Source organism: Salvelinus fontinalis, chromosome 39, assembly GCF_029448725.1.
Source record: "Salvelinus fontinalis isolate EN_2023a chromosome 39, ASM2944872v1, whole genome shotgun sequence".
Classification (NCBI taxonomy): domain Eukaryota; kingdom Metazoa; phylum Chordata; class Actinopteri; order Salmoniformes; family Salmonidae; genus Salvelinus; species Salvelinus fontinalis.
The window spans coordinates 5951381-5966380 of NC_074703.1; the positions used below are offsets into that span (position 1 = coordinate 5951381).

Here is a 15000-nt window from a genome sequence, read left to right on the forward strand (position 1 = left end):
TTCTGCTTGATCACATGGTTAATTCTGCATGGTTACAGTGTTAATTATGCATGGTTACATGGTTAATTCTGCATGGTTATAGTGTTAATTCTGCATGGTTACATGGTTAATTCTGCATGGTTACAGTGTTAATTCTGCTTGGTTACAGGGTTAATTCTGCTTGGTTACAGGGTTAATTCTGCATGGTTACATGGTTAATTCTGCATGGTTACAGTGTTAATTCTGCATGGTTACATGGTTAATTCTGCTTGGTTACAGGGTTAATTCGGCATGGTTACATGGTTATTTCTGCATGGTTAATTCTGCATGCTTACATGGTTAATTCTGCATGGTTACAGTGTTAATTCTGGATGGTTACAGTGTTAATTCTGGATGGTTACATGGTTAATTCTGCTTGGTTACAGTGTTAATTCTGTATGGTTACATAGTTAATTCTGCTTGGTTACAGGGTTAATTCTGCTTGGTTACAGGGTTAATTCTGCATGGTTACAGGGTTAATTCTGCATGGTTACAGTTTTAAAACAGAAACATCTCAAAGGTTAACAGTTTAGGTATTAATTCTGAGTGGTTAAGGTTAGGGCTCTGGTTTGGAGAAGGCTTAAAATGAAATAATTTTAAAAATGACACCCTATTACCATCAAGTATCATCAAGTCTGCTCAGGGCTTGCTGGGGCATTGTGAACTGTGGTGGCGCGGTGTTGTGAGCTGCGTCCTCCGGCTGTGAGTGTGAAGAGTTCCTACCCAGTGCTGGGAAATCTAGTTTCTTTTTTTTTTTTTGTGAGGAAGGCATATGTGGACGTTCTCAGAACCTTTTAAAAAGTCTGAAATCTAAGTCTATTTCTAGTGATCAGGCTACACGCACGCACGCACGCACGCACGCACGCACACACACACACACACACACACACACACACACACACACACACACACACACACACACACACACACACACACACACACACACACACACACACACACACACACACACACACACACACACACACACACACACACACACACACACACACACACATGCACACCTTTCCTCAAATTGTTACATTGCAACAAAAAGGTTCCTCTGTCAATAAGCCCCCCCTGTAGGATAACAACACATCTCTAGTCTCAGAGTTGAACATCTCTCTCACCCGCTTCTTCTCCGAAATTGACACAAAGTTGAGAGTTGGCTGATGCCACTCACACAATACAGCCTTTCCAGACACCGAAGTAGAGTTTGGTATTAGCCAGACTATATCTGTATGCCTTGAGGTGTAGCTTTTAACAGAGATTGCCTCATAGAGTTGCATCATCCTCCGGTCGTCCTGATAAAATCTTCTTATCTCATATTACTTGAAGAACATGTTTCATGTCACTATCGATATAGCTGATTCACTCAACTGACATAATAATACACTATTAGAGCAGAGTAGTACAATGCATTCATTCACTGTATTCTCCATAAACCTTCACACCGTCCGGCACCCTAATAGAACCATGTTATAAAAACGAAATGTCAATCATTGACAGTTCTTTCAGACATAATTGTTTATCTCAACTTTTTCTCACACAGTGCCAACAGAAAATGTTCATCCCCCCACATTTTGTTGTGTTACAGCCTGAATTCAAAACGGATTCATGTGTTTTATTTCCATTTTCCCACAATACCCCATAATGACAAAGTGAAAACATGTTTTTTTAGAAGATTTTTTTGTTGTTGCATATTTCTTAAAAATAAAAAACGGAAATATCTTATTTAGATAACAGTTTTAAATTTAGGCTGTAACGCAACAAGATGTTGGAAAAAGTCAAGGAGTGGGAAAACTTTCTGAAGGCGCTGTATGTCTCAGAACTTTCTCCGTAGCCTGGTCAACTCGAGATGTGTGGTGAAATGTATAAGTCATTGCATGCGGCATATTGACATTTTCATTGCGGCAAAAGTGGGAAGCAAGAGGATGATTAGCAGGCTATATATTCACATTTGCATACTAGGAGCGATAACCGCGTGCGTGCGGTAGGCTTTATACACGTCCCCGTCCCGAGATCATTCACGCGCTCAGCTCCGCTTAGCTCACTGGTTTTGAATGGCGTTGAGTGACGTCACGAAACGCGGCACACTGGTGAGACTGTTTAAAGCGGTGAAGCATTTCAGGATGGATCTCAGAGACTAGGAACAGAGGGACACGCTGTCTGAACTGTCTGAACACCCCAGACCATGCGCCCCAGACAGAAGGCTTGATACATCGACACATACAGACAGCCGCAGACTGAGAGACTTGGAAGGATTTACTGAAACGGCGGCAAACTCTTATTTAAGTTTTTTTACAGCACATGTGATTTAGTTTTTTCCTCTAAAAAACGGTGGAGATGTTGCATCCGCGTAAAGTTTTAATCATCTTATTGCTGGTGGTCGCGGAATGCGGAGCGATATCGCAGATGGGGGCTCAGGTCGGCGACTGCCCGTCCCGCTGTCACTGCGAGGAGGACGGCATGCTTCAACGTGTCGACTGCTCGGATCTCGGGCTCACGGAAATTCCAGCCAACCTTAGCGTCTTTACTTCTTATCTGTAAGTCTCATTTTGGCTATTTTGTGCTTCGTGAGCGGTGAGAACGGGGCACCTGTGCACTTGGCACGGCACGGGCTTCTAGCCTACTAACTAACCAACTAGGAAAGAGCGCTTGTTTTCGTGCGTCTCTCTCTCTTTACTACAGTAATGAAGGCTAGTCAACTTTGACAGATATGAAGCCAGCCTCATTTGGTCTCGGCTCGCAGAGAGAGTAACGTGCAAGCTGTTTTCCAAATGTTAACCTTCACGTGGTACTTGTCAGGCAAAGAAACTATGGATAGGATTTAGTTGCATAAAGTCAACATTTTATTTGCGTGTTTCGTCTGAATTTACACCAGATGATTTTGTATACCATTTTAAATTTACAAATATTATTTTGGAGAAAAAAAATCGCAATGCTGATTAATTTAACTAGGCAAGTCAGTTATGAACAAATTCTTATTTTCAATGACGGCCTAGGAACAGTGGGTTAACTGCCTAGTCCAGGGGCAGAACGACAGATTTTGTACCTTGTCAGCTCAGGGACTCGATCTTGTAGCCTTTCGGTTAATAATCCAACTCTCTAACCATTAGGCTACCTGCCCCTAACTGCCGCTAACTTTAAACATAACTTAATCAACAATGGCTCAGTTGGTTCAATCATGGTGCAACTCCAGAATTGTTGTATCAATTATTTACATGGGCCACGTAGCCTACTGAGTAAATGCTTAAGTTAAGTTGGATAAAGTTAATGCTGAATTAACACGTTTTTCTCCCGGTTCTATTACTGTTATTAATTAAATTCAGGTCTTATGCATACTTGTGTTGTGTTGTGGAGTTGTTATACTGTGTTGTGGAGTTGTTATACTGTGTTGTGGAGTTGTTATACTGTGTTATGTTGTGGAGTTGTTATACTGTGTTGTGAAGTTGTTATACTGTGTTGTATTGTGGAGTTGTTATACTGTGTTGTATTGTGGAGTTGTTATACTGTGTTGTGGAGTTGTTATACTGTGTTGTGTTGTGGAGTTGTTATACTGTGTTGTATTGTGGAGTTGTTATACTGTGTTGTGGAGTTGTTATACTGTGTTGTGGAGTTGTTATACTGCGTTGTGGAGTTGTTATACTGTGTTGTGGAGTTGTTATACTGTGTTGTGGAGTTGTTATACTGTGTTGTGGAGTTGTTATACTGTGTTGTATTGTGGAGTTGTTATACTGTGTTGTGTTGTGGAGTTGTTATACTGTGTTGTATTGTGGAGTTGTTATACTGTGTTGTATTGTGGAGTTGTTATACTGTGTTGTATTGTGGAGTTGTTATACTGTGTTGTATTGTGGAGTTGTTATACTGTGTTGTGGAGTTGTTATACTGTGTTGTATTGTGGAGTTGTTATACTGTGTTGTATTGTGGAGTTGTTATACTGTGTTGTGGAGTTGTTATACTGTGTTGTGGAGTTGTTATACTGTGTTGTATTGTGGAGTTGTTATACTGTGTTGTGTTGTGGAGTTGTTATACTGTGTTGTATTGTGGAGTTGTTATACTGTGTTGTATTGTGGAGTTGTTATACTGTGTTGTATTGTGGAGTTGTTATACTGTGTTGTATTGTGGAGTTGTTATACTGTGTTGTGGAGTTGTTATACTGTGTTGTATTGTGGAGTTGTTATACTGTGTTGTATTGTGGAGTTGTTATACTGTGTTGTGGAGTTGTTATACTGTGTTGTGGAGTTGTTATACTGTGTTGTATTGTGGAGTTGTTATACTGTGTTGTGGAGTTGTTATACTGTGTTGTGTTGTGGAGTTGTTATACTGTGTTGTGTTGTGGAGTTGTTATACTGTGTTGTGGAGTTGTTATACTGTGTTGTGTTGTGGAGTTGTTATACTGTGTTGTGTTGTGGAGTTGTTATACTGTGTTGTGGAGTTGTTATACTGTGTTGTGTTGTGGAGTTGTTATACTGTGTTGTGTTGTGGAGTTGTTATACTGTGTTGTGGAGTTGTTATACTGTATTGTGGAGTTGTTATACTGTGTTGTGGAGTTGTTATACTGTGTTGTATTGTGGAGTTGTTATACTGTGTTGTATTGTGGAGTTGTTATACTGTGTTGTGGAGTTGTTATACTGTGTTGTGTTGTGGAGTTGTTATACTGTGTTGTGTTGTGGAGTTGTTATACTGTATTGTGGAGTTGTTATACTGTATTGTGGAGTTGTTATACTGTGTTGTGGAGTTGTTATACTGTGTTGTATTGTGGAGTTGTTATACTGTGTTGTATTGTGGAGTTGTTATACTGTGTTGTGGAGTTGTTATACTGTGTTGTGTTGTGGAGTTGTTATACTGTGTTGTGGAGTTGTTATACTGTGTTGTATTGTGGAGTTGTTATACCTGTGTTGTGTTGTGGAGTTGTTATACTGTGTTGTATTGTGGAGTTGTTATACTGTGTTGTATTGTGGAGTTGTTATACTGTGTTGTGGAGTTGTTATACTGTGTTGTGTTGTGGAGTTGTTATACTGTGTTGTGGAGTTGTTATACTGTGTTGTATTGTGGAGTTGTTATACTGTGTTGTATTGTGGAGTTGTTATACCTGTGTTGTGTTGTGGAGTTGTTATACTGTGTTGTATTGTGGAGTTGTTATACTGTGTTGTATTGTGGAGTTGTTATACTGTGTTGTATTGTGGAGTTGTTATACTGTGTTGTGGAGTTGTTATACTGTGTTGTATTGTGGAGTTGTTATACTGTGTTGTGGAGTTGTTATACTGTATTGTGGAGTTGTTATACTGTGTTGTATTGTGGAGTTGTTATACTGTGTTGTGGAGTTGTTATACTGTGTTGTGGAGTTGTTATACTGTGTTGTATTGTGGAGTTGTTATACTGTATTGTGGAGTTGTTATACTGTGTTGTGGAGTTGTTATACTGTGTTGTATTGTGGAGTTGTTATACTGTGTTGTATTGTGGAGTTGGTATACTGTGTTGTATTGTGGAGTTGTTATACTGTGTTGTATTGTGGAGTTGGTATACTGTGTTGTATTGTGGAGTTGTTATACTGTGTTGTATTGTGGAGTTGTTATACTGTGTTGTGGAGTTGTTATACTGTATTGTGGAGTTGTTATACTGTGTTGTATTGTGGAGTTGTTATACTGTGTTGTATTGTGGAGTTGTTATACTGTGTTGTGGAGTTGTTATACTGTGTTGTGTTGTGGAGTTGTTATACTGTGTTGTGTTGTGGAGTTGTTATACTGTGTTTTATTGTGGAGTTGTTATACTGTGTTGTATTGTGGAGTTGTTATACTGTGTTGTGGAGTTGTTATACTGTGTTGTGGAGTTGTTATACTGTGTTGTGGAGTTGTTATACTGTGTTGTATTGTGGAGTTGTTATACTGTGTTGTGGAGTTGTTATACTGTGTTGTATTGTGGAGTTGTTATACTGTGTTGTGGAGTTGTTATACTGTGTTGTGTTGTGGAGTTGTTATACTGTGTTGTGTTGTGGAGTTGTTATACTGTGTTGTGGAGTTGTTATACTGTGTTGTGTTGTGGAGTTGTTATACTGTGTTGTGGAGTTGTTATACTGTGTTGTGGAGTTGTTATACTGTATTGTGGAGTTGTTATACTGTGTTGTGTTGTGGAGTTGTTATACTGTGTTGTGGAGTTGTTATACTGTGTTGTGGAGTTGTTATACTGTGTTGTATTGTGGAGTTGTTATACTGTGTTGTATTGTGGAGTTGTTATACTGTGTTGTGGAGTTGTTATACTGTATTGTGGAGTTGTTATACTGTGTTGTGGAGTTGTTATACTGTGTTGTGTTGTGGAGTTGTTATACTGTGTTGTATTGTGGAGTTGTTATACTGTATTGTGGAGTTGTTATACTGTATTGTGGAGTTGTTATACTGTGTTGTATTGTGGAGTTGTTATACTGTGTTGTATTGTGGAGTTGTTATACTGTGTTGTATTGTGGAGTTGTTATACTGTGTTGTGGAGTTGTTATACTGTGTTGTGGAGTTGTTATACTGTGTTGTGTTGTGGAGTTGTTATACTGTGTTGTGTTGTGGAGTTGTTATACTGTGTTGTGGAGTTGTTATACTGTGTTGTGTTGTGGAGTTGTTATACTGTGTTGTATTGTGGAGTTGTTATACTGTGTTGTATTGTGGAGTTGTTATACTGTGTTGTATTGTGGAGTTGTTATACTGTGTTGTGTTGTGGAGTTGTTATACTGTGTTGTATTGTGGAGTTGTTATACTGTGTTGTATTGTGGAGTTATTATACTGTGTTGTATTGTGGAGTTGTTATACTGTGTTGTATTGTGGAGTTGTTATACTGTGTTGTGGAGTTGTTATACTGTGTTGTATTGTGGAGTTGTTATACTGTGTTGTGGAGTTGTTATACTGTGTTGTGTTGTGGAGTTGTTATACTGTGTTGTGGAGTTGTTATACTGTGTTGTGTTGTGGAGTTGTTATACTGTGTTGTGTTGTGGAGTTGTTATACTGTGTTGTGGAGTTGTTATACTGTATTGTGGAGTTGTTATACTGTGTTGTGGAGTTGTTATACTGTGTTGTATTGTGGAGTTGTTATACTGTGTTGTATTGTGGAGTTGTTATACTGTGTTGTGGAGTTGTTATACTGTGTTGTGTTGTGGAGTTGTTATACTGTGTTGTGTTGTGGAGTTGTTATACTGTATTGTGGAGTTGTTATACTGTATTGTGGAGTTGTTATACTGTGTTGTGGAGTTGTTATACTGTGTTGTATTGTGGAGTTGTTATACTGTGTTGTATTGTGGAGTTGTTATACTGTGTTGTGGAGTTGTTATACTGTGTTGTGTTGTGGAGTTGTTATACTGTGTTGTGGAGTTGTTATACTGTGTTGTATTGTGGAGTTGTTATACTGTGTTGTATTGTGGAGTTGTTATACCTGTGTTGTGTTGTGGAGTTGTTATACTGTGTTGTATTGTGGAGTTGTTATACTGTGTTGTATTGTGGAGTTGTTATACTGTGTTGTGGAGTTGTTATACTGTGTTGTGTTGTGGAGTTGTTATACTGTGTTGTGGAGTTGTTATACTGTGTTGTATTGTGGAGTTGTTATACTGTGTTGTATTGTGGAGTTGTTATACCTGTGTTGTGTTGTGGAGTTGTTATACTGTGTTGTATTGTGGAGTTGTTATACTGTGTTGTATTGTGGAGTTGTTATACTGTGTTGTGGAGTTGTTATACTGTATTTTGGAGTTGTTATACTGTGTTGTATTGTGGAGTTGTTATACTGTGTTGTATTGTGGAGTTGTTATACTGTGTTGTGGAGTTGTTATACTGTGTTGTGGAGTTGTTATACTGTGTTGTATTGTGGAGTTGTTATACTGTATTGTGGAGTTGTTATACTGTATTGTGGAGTTGTTATACTGTGTTGTGTTGTGGAGTTGTTATACTGTGTTGTATTGTGGAGTTGTTATACTGTGTTGTATTGTGGAGTTGGTATACTGTGTTGTATTGTGGAGTTGTTATACTGTGTTGTATTGTGGAGTTGTTATACTGTGTTGTGGAGTTGTTATACTGTGTTGTATTGTGGAGTTGTTATACTGTGTTGTATTGTGGAGTTGGTATACTGTGTTGTATTGTGGAGTTGTTATACTGTGTTGTATTGTGGAGTTGGTATACTGTGTTGTATTGTGGAGTTGTTATACTGTGTTGTATTGTGGAGTTGTTATACTGTGTTGTGGAGTTGTTATACTGTATTGTGGAGTTGTTATACTGTGTTGTATTGTGGAGTTGTTATACTGTGTTGTATTGTGGAGTTGTTATACTGTGTTGTGGAGTTGTTATACTGTGTTGTGGAGTTGTTATACTGTGTTGTGGAGTTGTTATACTGTGTTGTATTGTGGAGTTGTTATACTGTGTTGTATTGTGGAGTTGTTATACTGTGTTGTGTTGTGGAGTTGTTATACTGTGTTGTGTTGTGGAGTTGTTATACTGTGTTGTATTGTGGAGTTGTTATACTGTGTTGTGGAGTTGTTATACTGTGTTGTGGAGTTGTTATACTGTGTTGTGGAGTTGTTATACTGTGTTGTGGAGTTGTTATACTGTGTTGTATTGTGGAGTTGTTATACTGTGTTGTGGAGTTGTTATACTGTGTTGTATTGTGGAGTTGTTATACTGTGTTGTATTGTGGAGTTGTTATACTGTGTTGTATTGTGGAGTTGTTATACTGTGTTGTGGAGTTGTTATACTGTGTTGTATTGTGGAGTTGTTATACTGTGTTGTGGAGTTGTTATACTGTATTGTGGAGTTGTTATACTGTGTTGTATTGTGGAGTTGTTATACTGTGTTGTGGAGTTGTTATACTGTGTTGTGGAGTTGTTATACTGTGTTGTATTGTGGAGTTGTTATACTGTATTGTGGAGTTGTTATACTGTATTGTGGAGTTGTTATACTGTGTTGTGTTGTGGAGTTGTTATACTGTGTTGTATTGTGGATTTGTTATACTGTGTTGTATTGTGGAGTTGGTATACTGTGTTGTATTGTGGAGTTGTTATACTGTGTTGTATTGTGGAGTTGTTATACTGTGTTGTGGAGTTGTTATACTGTGTTGTATTGTGGAGTTGTTATACCTGTGATGTGTTATGCATATCTTCAGATCTTACAATATTATTAGAACATCTGAAATCCCAGGTGGAGTTTTTATCCCATGTAAACAGAAACAGAACATCACATTTATTGAAATTATTATTATTATTATCATCTGATTTCAGAAACACAACCCACAGCCCCATGTTTAGTCTAGTTGCCCTGATCCTGACCCAGCTACATAAAAATACACAGTTTAAAACATACATTCCTGGTGGTGTAGGTTCTCTCTATATTCCCCTGTCATCTATGACAATTTAACAGGACACATAGAGATTTCCCAGCTCCCCAGGAATAGCAGGCTCACTGCATGGCATGGAGAGCAACAGTATGTCTGGCTGCCAAGCCAGCACACCGTCCTGGCAGGACGAGGACCAGCTCTCAGTATGGACCAGCCTGCCTGGCCCTGCAACGCTGGCATCAGACAGACAGGCATATCTTGATGTTTCACACACCTCAGAGGAGGAAAGATGAGAGAGCTGGTTGGCCGCTCTTGCTCTCTTTTTCTCTCTCTCCTTCACCCCTTTCTCTCTCTCTTTCTTTCTCTCTTTCTCTCTCTTTCTTCCTCTCGTTTTTTCTCTTTCTTTCTCTTTCTCCCCTTCACCCCTTTATTCCTCTGTCTCTCTCTCTGTCTTATTCTCTCACTCGTTTTCTCTCACTCTCTCTATCTGTCTCACTGTACCCTTTCTATCTTTCTCTCTGTCCAGTGGAGAGGTGACAGGCTGTCTCCTGTGCTCTCTGTGTCTCTCTGTTTCTCTCTGTTTCTCTCTGTCTCTCTTTTTCTCTGTCTGTCTGTCTCACTCTCTGTCTGTCTCTCACTCTGTCTGTCTCTCTTTGTCAGTAACACCAGGAACAGTCCTGTCTGAGGTGTTGAGAGTTCTGTCATCAATTTTCTCCAGCACTTTGTCTCACTTGTGGCGGCTGGGCAGCACGGGTAGAAGAGTGCAGTTAGCTGTAGCAGGGCAGAGCAGACTCTTTTAAAGCATCGTTTGACTTCCTTCTGTCTGAGCTATTCTGAAGGTGATAAGGTCCGTGCTCCAATCAGCATTAGATTAAGTATATGCATGACGTCTGTTGTCCACTACTTCTATAGGGAAACGTTAAGCCTGATGTGACAGTCCTTCTATAGGGAAACGTTAAGCCTGATGTGGCACTACTTCTATAGGGAAACGTTAAGCCTGATGTGGCATTACTTCTATAGGGAAACATTAAGCCTGATGTGGCACTACTTCTATAGGGAAACGTTAAGCCTGATGTGACAGTCCTTCTATAGGGAAACGTTAAGCCTGATGTGACAGTCCTTCTATAGGGAAACGTTAAGCCTGATGTGACAGTCCTTCTATAAGGAAACGTTAAGCCTGATGTGACAGTCCTTCTATAGGGAAACGTTAAGCCTGATGTGATACTACTTCTATAGGGAAACGTTAAGCCTGATGTGACAGTCCTTCTATAGGGAAACGTTAAGCCTGATGTGACAGTCCTTCTATAGGGAAACGTTAAGCCTGATGTGACACTACTTCTATAGGGAAACGTTAAGCCTGATGTGACAGTCCTTCTATAGGGAAACGTTAAGCCTGATGTGACAGTCCTTCTATAGGGAAACGTTAAGCCTGATGTGACAGTCCTTCTATAGGGAAACGTTAAGCCTGATGTGACACTACTTCTATAGGGAAACGTTAAGCCTTATGTGACAGTCCTTCTATAGGGAAACGTTAAGCCTGATGTGACAGTCCTTCTATAGGGAAACGTTAAGCCTGATGTGACACTACTTCTATAGGGAAACGTTAAGCCTTATGTGACAGTCCTTCTATAGGGAAACGTTAAGCCTTATGTGACAGTCCTTCTATAGGGAAACGTTAAGCCTGATGTGACACTACTTCTATAGGGAAACGTTAAGCCTGATGTGACAGTCCTTCTATAGGGAAACGTTAAGCCTGCCATACAAGGTTGATGTGACAGTCCTTCTATAGGGAAACGTTAAGCCTGCCATACAAGGCTGATGTGACAGTCCTTCTATAGGGAAACGTTAAGCCTGCCATACAAGGTTGATGTGACAGTCCTTCTATAAGGAAACGTTAAGCCTGATGTGACAGTCCTTCTATAAGGAAACGTTAAGCCTGATGTGACAGTCCTTCTATAGGGAAACGTTAAGCCTGATGTGACAGTCCTTCTATAGGGAAACGTTAAGCCTGGTGTGACAGTCCTTCTATAGGGAAACGTTAAGCCTGATGTGACAGTCCTTCTATAAGGAAACGTTAAGCCTGCCATATAAGGTTGATGTGACAGTCCTTCTATAAGGAAACGTTAAGCCTGCCATACAAGGTTGATGTGACAGTCCATCTATAGGGACACGTTAAGCCTGCAATACAAGGTTGATGTGACAGTCCTTCTATAAGGAAACGTTAAGCCTGCCATACAAGATGGATGTGACAGTCCTTCTGTAAGGAAACGTTAAGCCTGATGTGACAGTCCTTCTATAGGGAAACGTTAAGCCTGCCATACAAGGTTGATGTCACATTAAGCCTGATGTGACAGTCCTTCTATAGGGGAACGTTAAGCCTGCAATACAAGGTTGATGTGACAGTCCTTCTATAAGGAAACGTTAAGCCTGCCATACAAGGTGGATGTGACAGTCCTTCTATAAGGAAACGTTAAGCCTGCCATACAAGGTTGATGTGACAGTCCTTCTATAGGGAAACGTTAAGCCTGCCATACAAGGTTGATGTTACAGTCCTTCTATAAGGAAACGTTAAGCCTGCCATACAAGGTTGATGTGACAGTCCTTCTATAGGGAAACGTTAAGCCTGCCATACAAGGCTGATGTGACAGTCCTTCTATAGTGAAACGTTAAGCCTGCCATACAAGGTTGATGTGACAGTCCTTCTATAAGGAAACGTTAAGTCTGCAATACAAGGCTGATGTGACAGTCCTTCTATAGTGAAACGTTAAGCCTGCCATACAAGGTTGATGTGACACACACACACACACACACACACACACACACACACACACACACACACACACACACACACACACACACACACACACACACACACACACACACACACACACACACACACACACACACACACACACACACACACATATTAAATCGAGTTAAATATAGTAACTGAGCGCTGCTCGTAAAGCATCTGAACGTTGGCCAAAAGTGTTTCAAAACAGTCACCTTTTTGTTTGGGGCAGATCATTTGAAATCAACACCTCATGGTGGGTACCTGGAGAAGTGACAAGTGGGAGGGCATGGGAGTTAGGGGGGGGGGGGGTAGGAGAAGGGAGGTAACCGCTGTAAAAGTACTACAAATAATAGCAGAGGGGGAAAAAAGCTTTGCAAGTCATAACTTATAGGGCCCATAAAGAGACGTGCCTGAGGCAGGTGGAAGATTAAACACGTAGAAAGTCTATTTTAAGCATCACATTGGAGCTTGTGATTTAAAAAAAAACAATTCACGTACTTGAAGATTTAAGCTTTTCACTTTGTCCTTCCAAATGAAGGGTCTAACCTCCATCACTGATAGACTACATCGTTCTTCACCCAGGGAATTTGTTTTCTTTCTCCCTGCAATCGGCGTGTGTTTGTGTTGCAAAGCCATGTGAACTTATGGGTTTATGCTTATGCAGCTGTCAAACAGTTTACCACCGCTGTTTGAATGCAATATACGCAATGAGAACAACCTTGTTAGATATGTATCGCTCTCTCTCTCTCTCTCTGTCTGTCTCTCTGTCTCTCTCTCTCTCTCTCTCTCTCTCTCTCTCTCTGTCTCTCTCTCTGTCTCTCTCTCTGTCTCTCTCCGTCTCTCTCTCCGTCTCTCTCCCCGTCTCTCTCTCTTTCTCTCGCTCCGTTTTTCTCTCTGTCTCTCTCTCTTTCTCTGTCTCTCTCTCTTTCTCTGTCTCTCTCTCTTTCTCTGTCTCTCTCTCTGTCTCTGTCTCTCTCTGTCTCTCTCTCTTTCTCTGTCTCTCTCTCCGTCTCTCTCTCTGTCTCTCTCTCCGTCTCTCTCCTTCTCTCTCTCTGTCTCTCTCTCCGTCTCTCTCTCTGTCTCTCTCTCCGTCTCTCTCCCCGTCTCTCTCTCTGTCTCTCTCTGTGTCTCTCTCTGTCTCTCTCTGTCTCTCTCTCTTTCTCTGTCTCTCTGTCTCTCTCTCTGTCTCTCTCTCCGTCTCTCTCCTTCTCTCTCTCTGTCTCTCTCTCCGTCTCTCTCTCTGTCTCTCTCTCCGTCTCTCTCCCCTTCTCTCTCTCTGTCTCTCTCTGTGTCTCTCTCTGTCTCTCTCTGTCTCTCTCTCTTTCTCTGTCTCTCTCTCTGTCTCTCTCTCTGTCTCTCTCTCCGTCTCTCTCCTTCTCTCTCTCCTTCTCTCTCTCTGTCTCTCTCTCTGTCTCTCTCTCCGTCTCTCTCTCTGTCTCTCTCTCCGTCTCTCTCCCCGTCTCTCTCCCCGTCTCTCTCTCTCCTTTCAGTAAAACATTTTCTGAGAGAGAATGGGCTGCCGGCCACGACATGAATTTATGTAAATTATGGGAAAGAGAGAGATGGGGTGTGGTGGAGTTGACTTTGTCTGTGTACCAAATTGATCCCTGTTCTACATAGAGCTCTGGTAAAAAAAATGATGCACTATGGGACCTAGTCAAAAGTGGTGCACTATGGGACCTAGTCAAAAGTAGTGCACTTAATAGGGTGAAATTTGGGACGTAGCCTATGTGTTGTGATGAGGGAGGTGAACTCACTAAGCTGCTCTCTAAACCATGGTTGAATCCTGTAGACGCTAAATGTTGCACTAAGACGCACACACACACACACACACGCGCACGCGCACACACACACACACGCACGCGCGCACACACACACACACACACACACACACACACACACACACACACACACACACACACACACACACACACACACACACACACACACACACACACACACACACACACACACACACACACACACACACACACACACACACACACACACGCTAATGTTGCCCTGGGTAGATCCCTTCACTCAAGACCCGTCTGGTCTAATCGGTTCACTTGTCAAGGGACTAATGTCTGTCTGACGTTCAGTCATCACAACGCCTCTTCTGCCATTAGTTTGATGAGCCCGCTAGGGAACGCATCAACCCCAGCAAGCCCTGGGGCATCCTTCATATCCTTCACATCACGATTCACAGGGACAATACAGAGCCAGTGGAATCGCTCATAGCACTTTTCACATGAAGAGAGAGAGATTAGAAGTCCCAAACTGAAACAATATGAAGATGTTATTGCACATGATGGTACAGGAACATTTAGAGCAGTGAGAAATGAGAGATGGTTTTCTATAACGCCACCGGTTCCCTTCTGTCTCACGTAGCTATTAGTACCTGTCCTGTCTACATGTTTATAGAATCACAACAAACACAGGACCTGTCCTGTCTACATGTTTATGGAATCACAACAAACACAGTACCTGTCTACATGTTTATAGAATCACAACAAACACAGGACCTGTCCTGTCTACATGTTTATAGAATCACAACAAACACAGTACCTGTCTACATGTTTATAGAATCACAACAAACACAGTACCTGTCCTGTCTACATGTTTATAGAATCACAACAAACACAGTACCTGTCCTGTCTACATGTTTATAGAATCACAACAAACACAGTACCTGTCCTGTCTACATGTTTATGGAATCACACCAAACATGTGGACTAGATCTCCATGCTGTGTCCAGACAACCTAGCTACCCATCTCTCCACAGTGCAGACATAGGGTTGTGTACTAAATGGCCCCCTATTCAACTATGGGCCCTGGTCAACAGCCCTGGTCAACAGCCCTGGTCAAGAGCCCTGGTCAACAGCCCTGGTCAA

General features: G+C 41.1%; 1 protein-coding gene across 1 annotated transcript in view; it reads left to right on the forward strand.

Moving 5' to 3' along the window:
- Positions 1-2095: 2095 nt before the first annotated feature.
- LOC129838296 (leucine-rich repeat-containing G-protein coupled receptor 5-like) overlaps positions 2096-15000 on the forward strand; it is a gene marked incomplete in the record, with an annotated part of 131651 nt that continues 118746 nt past the window's right edge. Inside the window, 1 exon segment of the mRNA XM_055905185.1 lies at positions 2096-2561. Within this exon segment, the coding sequence (XP_055761160.1) occupies positions 2362-2561 (200 nt within the window).